This window comes from Panicum virgatum, chromosome 8N, assembly GCF_016808335.1.
Source record: "Panicum virgatum strain AP13 chromosome 8N, P.virgatum_v5, whole genome shotgun sequence".
In the NCBI taxonomy this organism is placed as follows: domain Eukaryota; kingdom Viridiplantae; phylum Streptophyta; class Magnoliopsida; order Poales; family Poaceae; genus Panicum; species Panicum virgatum.
In genome coordinates this window covers 45,586,231-45,607,957 of record NC_053152.1, presented here as the reverse complement: position 1 = coordinate 45,607,957, position 21,727 = coordinate 45,586,231, and the positions used below count along the sequence as shown (strand labels likewise).

Below are 21,727 nucleotides of genomic sequence, written 5' to 3'. Positions count from 1 at the left end.
AGCAGATGACCCATGCGTTGCTTTGAGGGAAAAAGAAGATTGCTTTAGTTGGTGCAAGGATGAAAGCAAAAGGCATTATGCATAATTTGAAAACAAAGGAAATGGGAATCCGCCACCCCGCTTTTGCAAGAGCTGCCTCCCGTGCGTACCATGGGGCGGCTCTTCGCCCTCCCCCACGGCAGCAGCGACTTCTAGTCAATCAAGCTCCATCGGCGACGAGGTGCGGCAGCCTGACCCGGCGAGGAAGTTCCATAGCCGACCAACATCAGCCAGTGAGTCTCATCTCGCTATCTCTTGTTCTTTACAACTCTGCCGCCCGTGAGGCTGTGTTTATGAACATACACAAAAATCTCAATCCTTGCACTCGTTTATTTAGGGGCAAAAAACCATGGAAGTCGTGACGGGGGCGCTGCCAAGCGTCATCAAGAAGCTCGCTGGTCTGGCCGCCGGCGAGTACAATCTGCAGAAGGGGCTGAAGGGGGAGATCAAGTTCCTGCAAGAAGAGCTTGAGAGCATGAAGGGTGCGCTGGTTGACATCTCCAGGACTCCGGCAGACCAGCTTCCCAGTAAGGACAGGATCTGGTCCAGGAATGTGAGGGAGCTATCCTACGACATAGAGGATAGCATTGACACATTCATGGTGCAATGCAAGGCAAAAGGCTGGGCACACAGCATGGGCTAAAAAAGGTCATTGATAGGAGCCTCAACTTGTTGATGCAGCCCAAGGTTCGCCATAAGATTGCTACTGAAACCAGAGAGATCAAGAGCCATGTCATGGAGGTGCACGAGAGGCGGCGCAGGTATGAGGTCAACCTTGGTGTTGACAAACCTGTTACGGTCGACCCTCGTTTATTCACTCAGTACACAGAGGTGAAAGAGATTGTTGGAATTGATGAGGTGAGGGATGAGTTAATCAATTATATTTTGACAGAAGAGAATGATGTTCCCATGAAGCAAGGCAAGATATTTTCCATTGTTGGATTTGGAGGCCTGGGAAAGACAACTCTTGCTAATGCAGTTTATGACAAGATTAGAACACAATTCGATTGTTGTGCTTTTGTTGCTGTATCACAAACTCCTGACTTGAGGAGGTTATTCAAGGGCTTACTCAATGATTTTGGCAAGAATATCAATGAAGAAATATTGGATGAGAGTCGACACATAAAAGTACTCAGAGAATTGCTTCAAGACAAAAGGTATGAAAGCAACTCTTAGTTTCGCCAATTTATACATATGAAATTTTTTAGCCACTGATAATTTACACCCTCTGTTCACAATACTCCATTCATCAATTACACATATAAAGTATAAGTCTATATTTGATTAATTTAATGTCCATGCATGGCCCCAATTAAAAGGCAAAACACAACCATTTAAGCTTTATCACATCATTATTAAGTGCAAATAATTTCCTGACTAGACTACATTTTGTTTCGGCAAAGATTCTGAATGAACTTATTTTGTTCACGTACTTGCCAATCCAGTTGCTCCCTAGCTATTTTAGTTTAACCTTTAAATCATCAGTAGTGGTCCATGCCAGTTAGCTTAAATTGCATCTAACTGGTATATGAGCAATATTAGAACATTTTTCCATCCTAAAATCACAAGTGTTTTGTGTAGGTATTTCGTTGTTGTGGATGACATATGGGATATCTCAGATTGGAAAAGGATTAGATGTGTAGAAATGAAGTGAGCGACAAAATGATCTTACCGCTGTTGATTACTATGATTTAATGATGGATAATATCAATGAAGTGAGCGACAAGCGGTTGTAAGCTTTGAAGGAAATTAAGAAAGACAAGCTTCGGGTGGCTATAGCTTACCACAAGAAGGTAAGAGCAAATTTTTTTCAGGTTGGTGAGCTGGTTTGGAAGACAATATTGCCTCTCGGGACGAAGAGTAACAAGTTCGGTAAGTGGTCGCCAAATTGGAAAGGACCGTACAAGATCATCAATGTTATCTTCGGCAATTCTTATATGATGGAGATGCTGCAAGAAGAACGTCTTCCAAGGGCTCTTAATGGAAGATACTTGAAGAAATACTATCCCAGTGTGTGGCAAGACGCTTGAAGACGAAGATGGCCGGTATGGAGTATCGCCCTTTGCATTATTTTTTAGCCTTGTGTTTTCTGTATAAATCATGTATCTAGGCTAGTGTCTGGTACTTATTTTTTGGCTTGCAATGCTGACCAAAAAACAGGGGGCATATGTTGGCGGCCAAAATTGGCAGTCTGCCGAGGCCGACCGGTCTGGTCTGTGCAATCCGAATCAGGGTAGATTTTGTAATCTAGAGTCCGTTTGTAATCCGATTTGGAAGGGGTACGTTCTCCCCGGCCTATAAATATAAGGGCCACGGTCGATTGAGGTCCTACTACCCAATCAAATCAAAATCAATCTACTATTTTACCTTTTCTCTCAAACCCTAGCTTTTCCAATCTCGTGCTGTTCTTTGCGCGTCTTTACGGCGTTTAAGGGCGTCTTGGGTGGCCTGCCGACTCCAAGACAACCCTAAATCTCTAAGCTCCGACGGGTCCCTCCTGAGCTTAGGGTTTTAGGTTTCGCGGTGTTCTCTGTGCTCGACCGGTCTGATCGGTCGCTGGAGTTCCTCGCTGTTGACGTGATCATCTGCGATCCGCGCGCTCTAGCGCGTGTGTGTTGACCAATTCTGCGTCAACAGCACCCAAACCTGACGACGACATCGTTGAGGACGCCATCAAGTGGTCCAAAGTCTCGTAACTGAGCTTGGCGCAAGAGTAAGTAGCTTACATTGGGATGACTTCCCCGGAATTACATATGGTTTTATCTGTTGCTTAACAAGTGAAAAGGTTAGGGTACGACACAGCACTGAACCCAAAAACCAACCATGATCCTGTAACACATGGAACGTCGTCTTCAGAAATTCAGGTTCCGTGCGAGTCCTCCAACTATTGGAGTCTGTTTTTAGAATTTTTGAGGGAACAAAACTACAGCTCTGAAGTTTGTTGCAGGTTCTTACGCTTTGGAACTTGGAAGGCAGGGACAGATTGGTTTAGTATGATCACTGATTCCGTTGCATATGACAGAGCTAGTGAGATTTTTTTTTCCTTCCATTGCCACCCGGCCGGATTCAGAGTTCAGACTTCAGTGCATGCATACCACTACCTCCTAGAATATGTCCCAGTGTACTGCACCCCACTAAAATGATAAGTGCGGATATTTGTGAAGGGAAAGGATGATCATCAGCGCAAGAAGATGCCATCTTCCACCAAGGCCTGTCTGTTACATAGTCCAAGCACGTTCACGTTCATGTTAGCTTTCAGTTAGTTTGTTACACAAATAAGCTGAGTTCAATCCGGCCAAGGCTGAGCGCGTCAGTAGGAGGTAGCCCGAGTCTTTAGCTTGCACATAGGCGCACTACCTGGTCTTAGTCGTGGGATGGCGCGGCTGTTACGGGAGCTGGAAGTGAGGCGTCGTCGTGGATTCATGGCCACGGCAACTCTTGTAATTCTTTCTATTTTATGCCTACAATATAGAGTCAGAAAAGCTGTTGGTTACAGCGCCAAAAAGTGTGTGTGTGTTTCCTGTCTGTGTTCGCGTGCGTTCATCCAGTTCAGCTCACGTGTGCGTGTGTGATCCGGTTTAAGCGCTCGCCGGCAGCAAGGGGTTGCCGTGCTTGCTGTCACTGTCTACTTCACTTTGGTCTAAGAAAAAGGAAGCAGATTCGTCTTGTTAGTGCACATGCTTTAAGCAAATCTCAGAGATGATCTATAAATACATAAACATTGCTTTAGTCTATCTCTTGGTGAAAGAAAATCTCTGCAAATTGCACTTTATTTCATTTAAATTTTTTACCCCTGCAGCGACCCCATTGCGTTGTGTGCTCGATCAAATTCTTCTTAGCAGGTCCCACTCTTGTAATTAAACAAGCTGCCATCTGTATTGCTTTGAGAAAAAAGAAGATTCCTTTAGTTGGTGCAAGGATGAAAGCAAAAGGCATTATGCATAATTAATCCAACAAAGGAAAAGGCAGAACTAGCAGGAAAAAAGACGACAATTAATTATAACAATATGATGCCTACCAAACGCACTAGGTTTATTTTATGCTCTTATATCCCTGGAGTCCTTGACTTTGCAAGCACAGTTCCAGCCCACCGGGCTAAAGTTTCTATTTGTGCCCCTTTATTTCTAGGGTCTTTTACACACTTCCCTCCTATCTAGTTTGGCCTTTATTTGATCCGATCCTATTCTCTGTCTCATCTATTATTGCGTTCCCTCTCCACTGGATTAGCGCGTTCTATTCCATGGCAGCTGTAAGCACCTGAGTTGGTTGGCAGCAGCAGCTTCGAGTCAATTGGGCTGTGGAAGTTGTATAGCGTTGCAGAAGCCAAGGGCAGAAGCACGATCTGGTGACGACCAGCGGCGACTCCATCCAAGGACCTGCCTGCTAGCTGCTTCCCATCAAGAAGAACCTAGTGAGTTACTGAGTCCTATATCTCGTGCCCTCTCGTCCTTTATTATTCTGATGCGCCTTGTGCAACACTGGGAAAAACAGAAACAGCAACTTAATTACTAGCTCCTTGCATTCGCTCAGGGACAGATCCATGGAGGTGGTGACAGGTGCACTGCCAAGCGTTATCACCAAGCTCGGTGAACTGCTCATCGGCGAGTACAATCTGCAAAAGGGGGTGAAGGGGGAGATCAGGTTTCTCAAATCTGAGCTCGAGAGCATGAAGGGTGCCCTTGAGAAGGTCTCTAGCACACCGGCAGACCGGCTTGATATTCAAGACAAGATCTGGGCTAGGGACTTGAGGGAGCTGTCCTACGATATGGAGGACAGTATTGACACATTCATGGTCCATGGCCAGGGTAAAGACCAGGCCAATCTGCATGGCATCAAGAAGTTCATTGACAGAAGTGTTGGTTTATTCAGAAAGGCCAAGATTCGCCATGAGATGGCTACTGATATCAGAGACATCAAGAACCGTGTCGAAGAGGTAGCCAAGCGGCACCAAAGGTACAAGATTAACAATAGTGATGTTGCTATGCCTGTCATGATCGATCCACGTTTATTCACTCAGTACACGGAGGCGAAAGAGCTTGTTGGAATTGATGAGGCAAGAGATGAGCTAATCAAGACTCTAGAAGAAGAGAATGAATTGTCCATGCAGCAGCATGGAAAGATAGTTTCCATTTTTGGATTTGGGGGACTGGGAAAGACAACTCTTGCAAATGCAGTTTATGAAAAGATTAGAGCACGATTCGATTGTTGTGCTTTTGTTTCAGTGTCTCAAACTCCTAACTTGAAGAAATTATTCAAGGGCTTGCTCTGTGATCTTGGCAAAAATATTAATGAAGAAACATTGGATGAGAGTCAGCTCATAAAATTACTCAGAGATTTCCTTCAAGAGAAAAGGTATGAGATCATTCCGTTTGTAAACTTTTACGTATGGGGATTTTTTCTCACCAATGATAATTTATGTCCTCCAATCATAATACTATGGCCATATCTGGATCTCCTACAAATTATAAGAATATTGATAGTGGCTGTAGATTAAAAGAATATGCTATGGATTATACATTATAATAGCTGGGCTGTTTGGGTCTCTAGATTATAAAATTCTGGGAGGGTTAGTTGTGTTTATATCCTCAAAAGTAGGATGGAGGGAGATCGTGGGATTACAATAATATGGGTGCTAGGGTTTATATAATATATCCAATTACCTGGTGTGTTTAGCTCTCGTAAAGACATTTTAGCCGATTTGTATACTCACAAGTAGATCTAGACATTCCATAAGTGTACATATGATCAACTGAATGTTCATGCATGACCCTTGTTAAATAATAAATTACAATCACTTTGTCTTTTTCACATCATTATTGAGTGCAAAAATAATATAGAAAAATCTACGATCTTTGTTTCTGATTGGACTTCTATTATGTTTTGGCAAAGATTCTGAGTGGACATATTTTGTCTACGTACATGCTAATAATCTAGCTGCTCCCTGGCTATTTCAGCTTAATCACTAAAACATTAGTAGTGGTCCAGTTAGCTTAATTTTCATATGCGGTATATGGACATTACTAGAACATTCTATCAATTTGTACATATATGAGATTTTTTTTGCCAAGGATAATCTACGTCTTCCTTTCATAATAATAAGGCCATGTTTGGATCTCGTACAAATTATAAGAATCTGGATAGTGGCTATAGAGTAAAATAATCTGGATCATATACAGTATAAATAATTGGGCTGTTTGGATCTATAGATTATAAGATAGTTGGAGGGTTAGTTGCGTCTATAACCTCAAAAGTAGGAATATATATATATATATATATATATATATATATATATATATATATAGTGTGATTACAATAATAAGGGCGCTTGGAATTTATTATCTATCCAATTACCTAGGTGTTTAGATCTCATTATGATTTTTATCTGATTTCTAAAATCACAATTAGATATATACATGGTTGAGTCGACATATTGTCAGCTATATGTACACGTCTGGCTTTTGTTAAATGACAAAATATAATCACTTTGTTTTCACATCATTATTAAGTGAAAATAATATAGCAATATTTACAATCTTTGTTTCTGACTGGACTTATTTTATGTCTTGGCAATGATTCTGAGTGGGCTTATTTTGTCTAAATACATGCTAATCTAGCTGCCACTACAAAAAATCATGTGATCCATGACGATTGATTTTTGTCACAGATCACTAAAAAATGTCATAAATATTATCTATGATGATTTTAAATTTCGTCATATATTGAGCGTCACATATTACACCTCGTGACTTTTTAACCAAAATCATCACAGATTAACTCAATCCATGATGTTTTGAAAACGTCATAAAATAGTCTTAGCCTCGTTCAACCCAGCCCAAATCCATTATCTATGATGAAAATAAACGTCACGGATTCAATTGCCATGTCACACATAGATGACATGGAGGATGATGTGTACGTTGACATGTTCGATGACATGGCGGCTAATATGGCGATGACATGGAAAGTCTTGATGACGTGGCTGCCACATGGATGCTGACGTGGATGATGATGTGGCAGCAAGCAAGTGGGTCAATTTAGGCCCATTTGCATATGGCCCTGCTCATGGAAAAAAAAGCAGGGCCCATTGTACATATGGCCCGTTAAAACACAGCCCATTTTTCTAGTCAATCAATTGGCATTTCAGCCCAAATCAAGATATAAACCAGCCCATAGATAAATTCCACTACTACAAAATAGGCCTTTCTTCCATGCCATTTGTCCCGGTTACCTTTGGGCCCGGGACAAAAGGTGGCTTTTGTCCCGGGTCCAACGGCTAGCCGGGCCAACGTGGGGGACAGGGGCTTTTTGTCCCGGGTGGAGCCACCAACCCGGACAAAAGGCCCCCCTTTTGTCCCGGTTGGTGGCTCCACCCGGGACAAAAGGCCCAACCCTTTTTATCCCGGGTGGTAACACCAACCGGGACAAAAGGGTCACCCTTTTGTCCCGGGTGGTGTTACCAACCCGGACAAAAGGCCCCTTTTATCCCGGTTGGTGTTACCAACCCGGACAAAAGACCTCTCCACGTGATAGTTCAAAAGGAAGTTATTCTATACTGAGTCACGTGTACTACTTAGGTGAATTGGCAAGGAAACCATGCGTTGGGCAAGAGGTCTTGGGATCGAATCCCGTGGTGAGCAAAAAATTTTTTAACGTCAGGCACCTTTTGTCCCGGTTCTTCCACCCGGGACAAAAGCCTCGAGAGGCTTTTGTCCCGGAAGCCTTGTCCCGGTTCCAAAACCGAGACAAAAGCCAGTTTGGAACCGGGACAAAAGGCCAAATCTGTAGTAGTGTTCTAATCCAATATCTCATCACATACATACAACATCGAAGTGTAGCTCTAGTTAATCTAGCACAAAATCTCACAATTCTGCAAAAAAAGTAGCTTCAAGCAAATCCATATTTCATGCACGATTATAAGATACTTGGAGGGTTAGTTGCGTCTATAACCTCAAAAGTAGGATGGAGATATAATGTGATTATTATCCATCCATTTACCTTGGTGTTTTGATCTCATTATGATTTTTGACTGATTTCTAAAATCAAAACTAGATCTATACATGGCTAAGTCGACATATTATTAGATAAATGTACATGTCTGGCCCTTGTTAAATGACAAAATATAACGGCTTTGTTTTTCACATCATTATTAAGTGAAAATAATATAGCAATATCTACAATCTTTGTTTCTGACTGGACTTATTTTATGTCCTGGCAAAGATAATGAGTGGACTTATTTTTGTCTAATGACATGCTAATCTAGCATGCTTCATAGCTATTTTACTTGAATCACAAAAATATTTAGTGGTCCAGTTAGCTTAATTTGCATATATTGGTATATGAATATTATTAGAAGTTTTACCAACCTAAAATCATTGCTAATAACTTGCCATATGTATAGGTATTTCTTTATTATTGATGACATTTGGGATATCTCAGTATGGAAAATGATCAGATGTGCTTTGCCTAGTAATGATGTTGGATTCACTATTATTACAACTACCCGTAATTCTGATGTTGCTGAAAAAGTTGGTGGTGCTTACAAGCTGGAACCCCTTTCTTTGAATAACTCCCGAAAGTTACTATATAGAAGAATATTTGGTACTGAAAACAAATACAGCAATGAAGACATAGAAAAATGTCCCGACGAAGAGTTGGCCGAAGTATCTGACAAAATACTAAAAAAATGTGGTGGAGTACCCTTAGCAGTTATTACTATGTCTAGTCTGCTTGCATGTGAAGCAAGAAATAAAATGGATTGGTATGAGGTGTATAGTTGCATTGGTACTGGTCTCGATAACAATCTAGATGTGAAGAATATGAGAAAGATTTTGTCATTTAGCTATTATGAGCTGCCATGCCATCTGAGGACTTGCTTATTATATTTAAGCATGTTTCCAGAAGATTTTGAAATTGACAAGGATCGTTTGATAAGAATGTGGATAGCTGAAGGTTTTATCCAATGTGACAAACATGGGAAGAGTCTATTCGAACTCGGTGAATGTTACTTCAACGAGCTCATAAATAGAAGTATGATCCTGATCCAACCGATACATAACTCATTAACTGGTATGGTAAATAATTGTCACATACATGATATGGTGCTCGATCTTATCCGTTCCTTGTCCTGTGAAGAAAACTTTGTTACTGTAATAAGTGATATGGATAGCACATCTCCATCAAATACGATTAGGAGGTTGTCCCTTCAAAATGGCAAGAAAAGTCATGTAATTGCTCAAGCTACTAGGAGTTTGTTGCAACATGCAAGGTCAGTTGTTATCTTCCCATCTGCCATTGCTCAAGTGCCGGCTGCTGGCAGCTGTCGAGTTTTACGGGTACTGGATTTAGAGGATTGCAATCTTTCACAGACAAAAAGCCTTAAGTACCTTGAGAATCTATATCACTTGAGGTACCTGGGACTATGCGGGACAAGTATTTCTCAGCTTCCAGATGAAATAGGGAACCTGCAATTTCTACAAACATTGGCCGTAAACTGCAATAATATTTCCAGCATGCCTTCAAGTGTTGTCCAGCTAAGAAATTTGATGTGCTTGGTCATTGATGATTTTACAAGAGTGCCGAATGGAATTGGAAATCTAACATGCCTTGAACAGCTATCACTTTTACACATTGATGGCTCCACCATAAATATTATAGAAGAGTTGGGCCAGCTAACTGAATTGAGACGGCTGTGGATTAAATTGGACGAGTGGAACGACAAGCTGTTGGAGTGCCTACACACTCTACAAAAGATCCAGGAACTAGATATCGTAGTCGATCCTGGTCAACGCCGCATCGGTGGATTGGATGCCTGGGTCGCTCCTCGACATCTCCGTTTGTTGGGTACAAAACATAGCTGTTGGTTTTCTACGCTACCGGCTTGGGTGAATCCATTGCTTGTTCCGGACCTCACCTGCCTATACATCGCCGTGAGGGAGCTACATCAAGTCGATCTCGATATCCTCGGGAGGTTGCCAGCTCTCCGCTCTCTAAGTCTGGTGGTGGACAATAAGAACCTGGGAATCCTTGAGGGATTCGTTGTTGGTGCAGGTTCGTTCCCGTACCTTGTATTCTGTTACTTCTGGCAATTTGTATGGCCAATGGTATTTCAACAAGGAGCCATGCCAAGGCTTAGAAAGCTTCACATCTGGCCATTGTTTTATGTGCGGGAGGCAAGAGGAACTGCCTGCAGCGATGGTGGTCTCGACTTGGGCCTGGGGAACCTGCAATCGCTGCAGGAGCTCATCGTTGACCTCCAATGTGAAGGCGCTACCATGGAGGAGGCGGAACAAGCCAAGGCTGCGCTGACGCTTGCAGTTGAAATGCATCCCAATCATCCCCACCATAATATACGTATTCAAATATGAAGGTGTGGTGGCTCTTGTAATTGCTCCTTGGTTCTCTCCTTTCCCATTTCTTCTAAACTTAACTCCGTTGTTTTTTCCAGCCCTGTGCCACCCTTTTTGGACTCGTTGTTCCTTCTCCTGCTATTCTAACGCATGCATCTTTCCCCGCTTTATTTTCTTCTAACCTTAATTTCGTTTCTAGTTCAGTCTCAGGTTGGGATGATGAATAACGAAACCGGAGCAAAGATAAGTCCTTAGCCACGTTTGCAGAGATTAAATTGCTCGCCCATGGATCAACTCGAAACCTGTGAGTGAATGAATCCTTGAAATTGCTCGCCAAAGCAGTGATGTTATCTGCTCAGCTTCCCATGGAAGTGTCACGTGTGTGGGGTTCGATTTGGAACCTGGAGGTTTGCCTTGTGCATGCTTGGATCCTTGAGGTCTTCCTCACCGGCTAAATTTTACTCCATTTTCTGCAGTACCATAACGTCGCTCTCTGTCGCTGACATCAATAGTGCAGTGCCCGGGAAAGGCAGCACAATTCGCCATCCTCATGCAGGAGCCTGCTAGGAGCGGCCTTGGACAGAAGAACAAAACGCAAGGGTATTCCGGCGACAGAGTCGGACCTAGATGACTGCAGTGTTGTACTTCCATGAGGCTCTCGAAAGCGCAATCATATGCATAGCTTTTATTATATTGTATTTAGCCTGCCATTTGTTTGTACTAATCTAGGAGTCTGCTATGTTTGACGAAGACGAACAAGAAGTATTTTTTCGGTTATTTGCCAGCTTGTGGCCTTGATCGTCATGTGTACCGGCGAGACGTCAGAGCATAGATGCCAGTGTGCATGGTTGTCGTTCTCTTTCTTTGTAATATAGGCCAGCTGATGTAGCATTTCATTGCAACTCCGATGCATGCTCTGTTTCGATGTGCAAACTGGACAGTAGTGACCCCATGAGATATCGAGAAATTTTTTAAAGAAACATGTGAGAGAATGTGTCATGTTGATCTGCTTAGCTCATAGGTCCGAATGTGACTGCAATTTCGCGGGGAAAACACCATGTACTTAGCAGGCACACGCCTTAACCACTCGGGCAAAGCGTCAGTGAGTACACAATTAGGCGCACAATCTCCAGTCCCTTGTCTGCAATACTCAGGTCTGCTTTACAAAGCTATTGTCAGTCAAAATGACCAAACTCCCTTCGCAAAATTCGTATGGGCAAACAGAGCTCCGCCTAGAGTGCAATGTTTTGGTCGGCTGCTGGTACAAAACAGGATCCAGAGCAAGAGCAACCTGAAGAAGAGAAATATTACTGAAACCGACGCATGTGACGTCTGCAATGCTGCCCTTGAGACGCCCAACCACCTGATCATTCACTGTCCGCTAGCTCATAACTTTTGGACGGCATTATTCCCAAGTATGATGGTCAATGCCAACGTGACCGAGCTCGGGGAAACTCAGTGCCCGTCGAACATCCCAGAGAAGCACTCTGCCACCTTCCTCCTCCTGTGTAGCTGGAACATCTGGAAGCACCGGCATGATATGATGTGGTCTTTCCAGCCACTGCTCCTTCCTACGTGCTGCCTGCAAGATGGACGCCCAACTTTGGAGATTCCGCCTACCTATCGACGATCGTTATATTGCTGACTCAGACCCCTGCTCATCGCACTTCAGGACCTCTGCTTCTACAAGATCATGTCCGAGCTGTAGGAGGCTATTCTCCCCGCCGGTTGCCCGCAGTCGGAGCCGCATGACGGCGAGGTTAATCCGTGTTCATTGATTCAACACGTCGAGGTACGGGCACCCAAACCTGATGGCGATGCTATGTGAGGAACGAGAGTACTCTATTCTACTTGTGATGAGTGAATTGTCAACCGTGCGGTGTGATCGTACGTTTGGTCTTTGGATTGCAGGTACATGGGCGTCGAGTGTCGACGGGGAGCTGCCGTGGAGGGGCTGTGGCCGATGGACCGTGCGGTGGACGGCGGTGAAGGGCAGCCGGGATCGGAGCTCGGACCGGGCGGCAGCTGTGGCGTCCACTCCTAGATCGAGGGCGCAAGCGGCGATGGAAGGCGGGTTTCTTGGTTTGCGCCACAAAACCAAGGAGGCGGACGGCGGTTGAAGACGCCAAGTCGTGGAGGTGACGGGCGTCGGTCTCGGGACTGACGGAGGCGACGGGCGTCGACGGCGTCTAGGGCCTCGCTGCGGGCGAGGAGATGACGGGCGTCGGGCGGCGTCTAGGGCCGTCAGAAGGCCGAGGCGGGAACGGCGTCTAGGGCCACGGCGTGGAGGCGGGAATCTTCCCGCGCGTGAGGTTTTGGCGGTTTTCTCAAAACCGGCCACCTACTCGGGTTTCGCGGACCCTCCAAAACCGTGGACCGGATCTTCGTCGACGTGGCGGCATCGCAGCAAAGACTTTGAGTCGAAGAAAGAAGCTCCGCCGTCGATCGAGGCTGTACAGCGGGGTGCTGCTGCCCGACCGGTCTGACCGGTCTGACCACAGCAGCCGGGTATAAATACCCCCCCACAAGCCTATGGCTGGTTGAGTCTCTTGAGTCTTTTGTTTTCTCTGGGTTTTTCCTTCTCCCTGCCCCTGCTCTAGGTTAGGGCCAAGAACTCCAACGCAAAAGAGGGTTAGGTATAGCTAATCTCTCAATTCTAGAGGGTGGATGATGGGCGGATGGCTCTAGCTTTGTATAGGTGAATTCCTCCGAAATTTATGAATGAAATCCTGTTGAGATTCACCTTTGTGTGCTAAGTACTCGTCCTCTCCCTTCTCCTTTGCGTTTTGGTCTTGATTTCCTCTCTTTTGGATGATTCGTGTTCAGAGGAATCGAGCCCTTGATTTCGTGGTTTGATGAACTCTTTGGAATGATTCCTATGCTTATGGCCTAGTGTTAAACCCTCTGGAATCATGGGTTCTCACGAATTGGCGATTTTGTGTTCTTGAGAAAACCCCAATCCTCTTTGATCTCTCCTCGATTTCTCTTGATCCGTGAATCTTTTGGGTGAGATCTTTTGGGGATATGTTCACAGGGTTGGTACGGAGCTTTCCACCAAGTTTGGTTGGATTTGGACTTTGTTTGCACAAAATCCGCGGTTTGAAGGTTTGTTTGCAGGTTTTCTGGACGAGACCGGTCAGACCGGTGGGCGAGACCGGTCAGACCGGTCAGTCTGAATTTGAATTGCCCGACCGGTCAGACCGGTCCAGAGCACCGGTCAGACCGGTTTGTGTGGACTGTGTTGTGATTTGAGAAGTTTCTCTCGCTTTTGCTTCCGCTTTGCGACTCGGGTCTTCTGCTTCGAGATAGCTTGTTCATAGCTATTCTCACTGACCTAGGTTCGAGGGCTTGTGGTGGTTTTGGGATATAGGCCGACGATTAAAATTTCGAAGAAATTTTGATCGGCTCCCATTCACCCCCCCTCTGGTCGCCGGCTTCGGTCGCTCAATTGGTATCAGAGATTGGTTGAGGTTTTCAGTACCTTAACCGGTTCGAAAATCACTTGGCGACCATGCCGAGTCTTGGTAAGATTCCGGTGTTTTCCGGCGAGGACTATGCCTACTGGAACGTTCGCATGAGAGCCTTCTTGCAGAGCATGGGAGCCGAGGTCTGGGAAATTACCAAGAACCAGCTTTACGAGGTGCTGGCTGTTCGGACCACGCCTCTTCAGGTGACCCAGCACGAGGCTAACGCCAAGGCCGTCAATGCCTTGTTCGCTGGCGTTTCTCGTGCGGAGTTCTCACGCGTCCAGGGTTTTCAAGAAGCCCACAAAATTTGGACGTGCCTTGAGATCTACCACGAGGGTACACCTCAGGTGAAGGCCAGACTGTTCGAGACTCACCGGCATGAGTACGAGAACTTCACACAGGAGCCGGTGAGAGCATTGACCTGATGTTCAGTTGTTTTCAGTTGATTGTGAACAAGGTCAATGCGAACAAATCTGCTGGTGCCCTTGAGTACACAGAGCACGAGAAGGCTCTCAAGTTGCTCTACGCAGTTGACCGCTCTGTGTGGGATCTCAAGGTGAACACGATCATTGAGTTTGCAGGCTATTAGACTCTGACCGTGAACGAGCTTTTCAGCAAACTCAAGGCCACGGAGGTGGATAACCAGACACGAGCCAAGCTCAATGGTGCCCCTCCTTCCAAGAGTGTCGCTCTTGTGACTGGCCTAGGTGGATCGAGCTCTAACGCTAACTCTGCTCTTGGCTTTTCTCTTGCCTCTTTGCCTTCTGTTTCAGATGAGCAGCTGGAGACGCTGGGCGACGACGACTTGTGCCTCCTCATCAGCAAGTTCCAGCGCGTCAACCACAACAGGCAGAGGAAGAAGAACCCCGGGTGCTACAACTGCGGCGATCTGAACCACTTCATCGCTGATTGCCCCAAGAAGTCCGGTGGTGGCCAGAACAACTCCTTCGACTACTACCGCCACTGCGACCACAACGAGGGAGGCTGCAACAAGGAGCGTCGGCGCCACAAGCACCGCAGTCGTGACCGGGGAGGACGCTTCAACAAGGAGTCGCTCAAGAAGCGCTTCCAGTACAAGGCCAAGAAGTGGGAGAAGGCCTTCCTGGCGTAGTTCAGCGACCTCGACAAGAGCTCCGACACCGAACGCTCTTCTTCACCGACCTCCGACGACGACGACAAGAAGAAGAAGAAGCGGGACAAGGAAGCCACCGGCTTCATCGGCCTTTGCTTGGCAGTCGGTCGACGCAAGAGCTTCTGCACCATGGCGGGCGAAGCCGATGTTGCTCGTGCGTCTTCGGGTGGACATGCTACACCGACGCACTCCGGCTCTTCTCCTGGATCCGAGAGCGATTCAGAGGTAAACTCCACGATCGACCTGCTTGATACAGAGGTTAGGGAGTTGTACGCCGCTCTCGACAACCAGAAGAGGCTGCTTAAGGAAGCAGCTAGAGAGCGTAGAAAGCTTAGGGCTGAGTTGGCTTGTGCTAGGGAGAAATCTAGTGAGGATGAGTGCGCTGGCTGCATATCTCACATGAACGATCTTGTTGCTCTCCGTGCCAAGCATGATGAGAACGTCGCGAACTTAGATGTTGCTAAGATTTCGCTTGCTGACATGTCTCATGAGCTCGCTAAGGCCAAGCATGAACTAGAACTGGTTAAGGATGCTCCTATTGTTAGCGATGTGCTTGAATGTGATGAGTGTCCTATCTTTAAGTCCGATCTAGCTTCGTTGCAATCCAAGTTTGCTACTATTGTGTGCGAGCTAGAGGAGATGAAGTCTAGGCCAGTTTTGCTTGGTGCTTGTAAGCTTTGTCCCACGCTTAGGTCGGAGCTAGAGGAGAAGAACGCTTTGATCAAGTCTTTTGGAAAGACTAAGGTCATAGAGTCTAGCCCACCTATTGACAGCTCTGTTTGCCCTGGCTTGATCTCTGATTTGGATAGTCTTGCGGTAGAGAAAGCCAACTTGGAGAATGAGAACACATACCTTAGGGTGATTCTGAGTTGGGTTTCTAGCAGTGAGCCGCAGTTAGGCATGATGATTAAGCAGTTTAAGCGTGGTGATGGGTTTGGGGTCGGTTACACATACACGAAGTCCAACTTTGACAGGTTGTATGGTAAGATTGGCAAGGCTACTGGAAACACTGCTAGCACGAGCACACAGCCTTCGCTTGTTGACCCCGCGGATGGTGTGCTTAAAGAACCACCGAAAGCACCTCCGCAGAAGCAAGTTTGGGTTCCAAAGCCCAATGAGCTGAGGAATCCCCTTGACACGCTCCCTGCTGCCACAGCCTAGGTAGTCCAGAAGAAGAGGGCTGCTCCTCCCCGTCCGCAGGCTAGGCCTCCACCTCCCAAGTGTGAGGTGAGGTACCACTGCGAGTTCTGTGACAGGGAAGGTCACCTGGAGGAGTTTTGCTTCAGGAGGAAGCAGGCTGTGAGGAGAGAGCAGGAGAGACGGAATACGGACATGTACTTTGCTCGGGTGCATGGCCCTTCTCAGCATGGTGATAGGCGAGATGCTAGGGCGCGCCGTGTAGGTGGAGGTCTGGGAGACGGTGGTGGTTACCGTGCTCCAGCGGGTGGTCGCTTTGCCGGTCGTGCTCCTGGTCGTTTTCAGTACGGCTATGGACCACGGTACCGAGGCTTTGGAGGAAGTCTTGAGGCTCCACGCTTTCCTCGTGGTGGTGTTCGTCAGTCACGCGGTAGACGGGACGGGGGATACACTTTATTTGGTTTTGCTAACCCTTCTGTAGAGCAAATGGCTCGACACTGGTTTGCTTCTCACTTTGCTAACCCCAGTGTTGAGATATTTGCTCACCCTTTGTCTCACTACTGATGTGCAGGTCGGAGGCTTGGAGAACAGGTGGATCATGGACTCCGGTTGTTCGCACCACATGACCGGAAATGACAAATGGTTCTCCAGCCTCACCCCGATGCGCTCAAAGGAGTACATTGTGTTCGGGGATAATGGAAGAGGAAAGGTACGTGGACTTGGCGCTGTTCGAGTTTCTGATAGCTTTACCCTGACAGAAGTTGCTTTGGTTTTGAATCTTGGTTTTAATTTGCTCTCTGTCTCGCAAATTCTTGATGAGGGGTTTGAGGTTCGCTTCAAGGAGGGTTGCTCGCGTGTTTTGGATTCCAGAGGAGATTTGGTTTGTCGGATTACACCTCGCGATCGAGTTTTCTTGGTTGACTTCTCTGGAACTCCTTTTGGCCCTTCTCATTGCTTGATGGCTGGTCCTTCTTCTGATCTGTGGAAGTGGCATAGGAGACTTGGACATTTGAGCTTTGACTTGTTGTCGAGACTGAGCTCACTTGGCCTAATCCGAGGATTGCCCAAATTGAAGTTTGAAAAGGACCTTGTTTGCCATCCGTGTCGTCATGAGAAGATGATTGCCACTTCACATCTGCCTGTTAATCAGGTGATGACCTCTCACCCTGGAGAATTGCTACACATGGACACTGTCGGTCCTTCTCGGGTGATGTCTGTTGGTGGGAAGTGGTACGTGCTTGTGATTGTGGACGACTTTTCTCGCTATTCTTGGGTCTTTTTCATGACAACCAAGGATGAGGCTTTCGAGTTTGTTCGAGACTTGATCTTGAGGTTGAAAAATCAGTTACCCCAGGCCATGAGAGCGATCCGCAGTGACAATGGCACAGAATTAAAAAACGCTCATTTTGACGCCTTTTGCAGTGATCAAGGGCTTGAACACCAGTATTCTTCTCCCTACACTCCACAGCAGAATAGAGTAGTAGAGCAGAAGAATCGGACGCTGGTTGAGATGGCGAGGACGATGCTAGATGAGCATAGGACTCCTCGCAAATACTGGGCTAAGTTGGTTAACACCGCTTGTTACGTGTCCAACCGCATTTTCTTGCGTGCTTTCATGCACAGGACTTCTTATGAGTTGCGGTTTGGAGGCCAGCCTCGTGTTGACCATCTCAGAGTTTTCGGATGCCGGTGCTTTGTGCTGAAAGATGGAAATCTTGATAAGTTTGAGTCTCGCTCGTCTGACGGTGTTTTTCTCGGTTATGTTTCTCACTATAGAGCATACCGTGTGCTGATTATTGATACTAACATCGTCAGAGAGACTTGTGAAGTCACTTTCGATGAGACTGCACCGTGCAATTCTTCTGTCTTTGAAGTTGCAGGAGATGATGAGCTCGGCACCTCCATCTTTGAAGATGAGGAGGAAGAAGCTGCAGATAGCGAGGCTGAGGCTACCACGCGTGCTGTGGACCCAGCTATCTCTGCTACAAGCTCGGACGATGACGACGGCCCCGACCCGACTACGTCTACTTCTCGGGGGCTGTTCGAGGAGGTGACTCTGGCTACACCAGCTAAACCTGATGGGACACCAGCTTTGGTTGAGGAGGAGGCGACTTCGACACGGGAAGCACCACGACACATTCAGCGTCGACATCCACCTCAACAGATGCTAGGTGATCTCAACGAGCGAGTCACCAGGTCCAAGGTACAAGTATCGCTGGCTTTGCTCATTCAGCGTTTGTTGCCTCTTTTGAGCCCAAAGGTATTGGACACGCTCTTTCTGATTCTAATTGGGTCAATGCCATGCATGAGGAACTTGAAAATTTTGAAAGAAACCAAGTTTGGGTTTTAGTCGAGCCTCCACCTGCTTGTAATCCCATCGGAACGAAGTGGGTGTTCAAAAACAAGCAGGGTGAGGATGGTTTGGTTGTTCGGAACAAGGCTCGTCTTGTTGCCCAGGGGTTTTTCCAAAAAGAGGGTATTGATTTTGAGGAAACTTTTGCCCCTGTTGCTCGTTTGGAAGCTATTCGAATCTTTCTTGCATTTGCTACTTCCAAGGGTTTTAAGGTTTTCCAAATGAATGTTAAATCTGCCTTCTTGAATGGTTTATTGAAGAAGAGGTTTAGTGAAGCAACCCCCTGGTTTCGAAAATCCCAAGTTTCCAAACCGTGTTTATAAACTTTAGAAAGCACTTTACGGTTTGAAACGGGCACCTAGAGCTTGGTATGATAGATTGAAAACCTTTTTGCTAGCTCAGGGCTTTAAAATGGGATGTGTTGATAAAACTTTGTTCCTCATGCGGTCTGACAATGACTTTCTTTTAGTTCAGATATACGTGGATGATATTATCTTTGGTGGCTCTTCTCACGCTCTTGTCTCCAAGTTTTCTGAGCAGATGTCCAGGGAGTTCGAGGTGAGCATGATGGGTGAGTTGCAGTTCTTCCTCGGGCTGCAGATCAAGCAAACTCCTCAGGGCACTTTTATCCATCAAGCCAAGTACACTAGAGACTTGCTGCGGAAGTTCGACATGAGTGACTTGTCTCCTCAGCCGACTCCGATCAGCACATCTACAGCGCTTGATGAGGACTTGGACGGCGAGGCGGTGGACCAGAAGGAGTACAGGAGCATGATCGGCTCCCTCCTGTACCTGACGGCGACGCGACCGGACATCCAGTTCGGCGTTTGCCTCTGTGGGCAGTATCAGGCTTCACCGCGCACCTCCCACAGGCAGGTGGTGAAAAGCATCTTCAGGTATTTGAAATTCACCCCTGAATTTGGTCTTTGGTATTCTGCGGATTCTTCTCTAGTTCTGGTGGGCTTTTCTGATGCCGATTTCGGTGGGTGTCGGTTGGATCGCAAGTCAACATCTGGCACTTGTCAATTTCTCGATACATCTTTGGTGTCTTGGTCCTCTCGCAAGCAGGCTAGCGTAGCGCTTTCTTCCACAGAAGCCGAGTATGTTGCCGCTGCTAGCTGCTGCTCCCAGATACTTTGGATGAAACAAACCTTGCAGGATTATGGCTTGAGTTTTGGTAGGGTTTCCATCTTTGTAGACAACATGTCAGCCATTAGCATTGCAAAGAACCCTGTCCTACACTCCAAAACTAAGCACATAGACATCTGATTCTATTTCCTGCGAGATAACCATGAGAGAGGACACATAGACCTGATCCATGTCCCTTCAGAGAGGCAAACCGCAGATATCCTCAAAAAACCGCTAAAGCAGGACACCTTTGCTCGCTTGCGAGGAGATCTTGGGGTTTGTTACCCCTTTTGATTGCTGACTTTTCTTTGGTTAGCTTTGTGGATTTTATTTGCTTCTCTTTGTTTTCTAGATTTGGTAGTTGCATTGTGCATATGCATTGTACATGTCTGCATTTTGTATTGTCTCACTTGCACTAGCGTTCTTGTATACATTGCTGTGATCTTCTAGTGCCTGCTAGTGTGAGTTGATAAACTTGATCATGTATAGCTTGCTCCACTGTGTATATGACATCATCTGAGTTAAGCTATTTTGATTTGAAAATCTGAAAACATGATCACCCTATCTTGGCTACTAGCATGTTAGGGTGTGTTGATATGCTTTGCTATCTTATTCATGCTAGTGTGGCTTTTCGTTCAGCAATTCATACTTGAAATGATCTAAATCTGATAAAATTGCTTGAACTGTTCTTGAACTGGATTGAAAAGATCCAGGTGGGATTGCTTGTCGCACTGATCGAGCTTTCGGGACGGCTCACTTTGCACTTGTGAGAACCCGGGCAAGGCTGTGCATGACTGAAATGAGTGCTTTAAGCTTCTGATTGTCTCTGACATAGGCTTGGCCTCGTTGCTAAGTAAAGCATGACAAGCTTTCAACCCCTGGCTTTAAGAATTGATTGCTATAAATTTGATTGAAAAATGAATGTTGGCAACTTGTTTTGGCTGTTTTGGCTCACCTGTATGAGTTTGAGTAGCACTGCTTTCCATTTCCTACTTGTTAGTGCTTAAATTGCATCTAACTGGTATATGAACAATATTAGAACATTTTTCCATCCTAAAATCACAAGTGTTTTGTGTAGGTATTTCGTTGTTGTGGATGACATATGGGATATCTCAGATTGGAAAAGGATTAGATGTGCTTTGCCTGATAATGATGTTGGATACATAATTATTACAACTACCCGTATTTCTGATGTTGCTGAACAAACCGGTGGTGCTTACAACTTGAAACCCCTTTCTTTGAACAACTCTCGGAAGCTATTTTTTAGAAGAGTATTTGGTAACAAAAACAAAGAAAATAATGAGGAAACAGAAAAATGTCCTGATGATGAACTAGCAGAAGTATTTGACAGAATACTAAAGAAATGTGCCGGTGTGCCCTTAGCAATTATTACAATGGCTAGTTTGGTAGCTTGCAAAGCTAGAAATAAACTGGAGTGGTATGAGGTGTACAACTCTGTTGGTACTGGTATGGAAAGCAATATGGATGTGGAGAATATGAGAAAGGTCTTGTCTTTTAGCTATTATCAGCTGCCATGCCATCTAAGGACTTGCTTGTTATATTTAAGCATGTTTCTAGAAGATTTTGAAATTGACAAGGATCGTTTGATAAGAATGTGGATACCTGAAGGTTTTATCCAATGCGAAAAACAGGGGAAGAGTCTATTTGAAATCGGAGAGTTTTACTTCAATGAACTCATAAACAGAATATTCATACAAGTAAAAAGTTTCACAAATACTTCACGTAAGCATTAATCAATACAAGTTGTCATCCATGGATATTCAAGGAACATTTTATTAATCATGAATACAAGGAAATATGATTGCCTCTAGGGCATATTTCCAACAGTACCAAGTTGAGGCATTATTTGTTATGTAGTACTTGCATAGTTACTTGTCAAGTCGATGTTATTAAGCATATGTTCCAAAAGCCGATTCTATGTGGTAGAATCGGAAAGTGGGCTTATGCACTTGTTGAATATGATTTGGCCTATGAGTCTTTGAGAGCTGTTAGAGGCCAAATTGTAGCGGATTTTATTGTTGAACATCGGATTAGTGATGAGCATGATTTGGAAGTCGGCTATGTTACTTGCACACCATGGAAGTTGTTCTTTGATGGATCGGCT

At 45.5% G+C, this 21,727-nt stretch overlaps 3 protein-coding genes across 3 annotated transcripts; all 3 read left to right on the top strand.

Annotated features, from left to right (window-relative positions):
- Window positions 1-94: 94 nt before the first annotated feature.
- LOC120684659 (disease resistance protein RGA5-like) lies at window positions 95-2,419 on the top strand. Its single transcript, XM_039966538.1, has 3 exons — window positions 95-272; window positions 377-1,196; window positions 1,621-2,419. The coding sequence occupies exons 2-3, from the start codon at window positions 646-648 to the stop codon at window positions 1,691-1,693; spliced, it is 624 nt and encodes a 207-aa protein (XP_039822472.1). The 5' UTR covers window positions 95-272; window positions 377-645; the 3' UTR covers window positions 1,694-2,419.
- A 1,864-nt stretch (window positions 2,420-4,283) lies between these two features.
- LOC120685139 (disease resistance protein RGA5-like) lies at window positions 4,284-5,533 on the top strand. Its single transcript, XM_039966971.1, has 2 exons — window positions 4,284-4,450; window positions 4,570-5,533. The coding sequence occupies exon 2, from the start codon at window positions 4,580-4,582 to the stop codon at window positions 5,531-5,533; it is 954 nt and encodes a 317-aa protein (XP_039822905.1). The 5' UTR covers window positions 4,284-4,450; window positions 4,570-4,579.
- Window positions 5,534-8,632: 3,099 nt separating this feature from the next.
- On the top strand, window positions 8,633-11,189 carry LOC120684657 (disease resistance protein RGA5-like). The gene is made up of 2 exons (XM_039966536.1): window positions 8,633-10,405; window positions 10,585-11,189. The coding sequence occupies exon 1, from the start codon at window positions 8,754-8,756 to the stop codon at window positions 10,401-10,403; it is 1,650 nt and encodes a 549-aa protein (XP_039822470.1). The 5' UTR covers window positions 8,633-8,753; the 3' UTR covers window positions 10,404-10,405; window positions 10,585-11,189.
- Window positions 11,190-21,727: the final 10,538 nt, after the last annotated feature.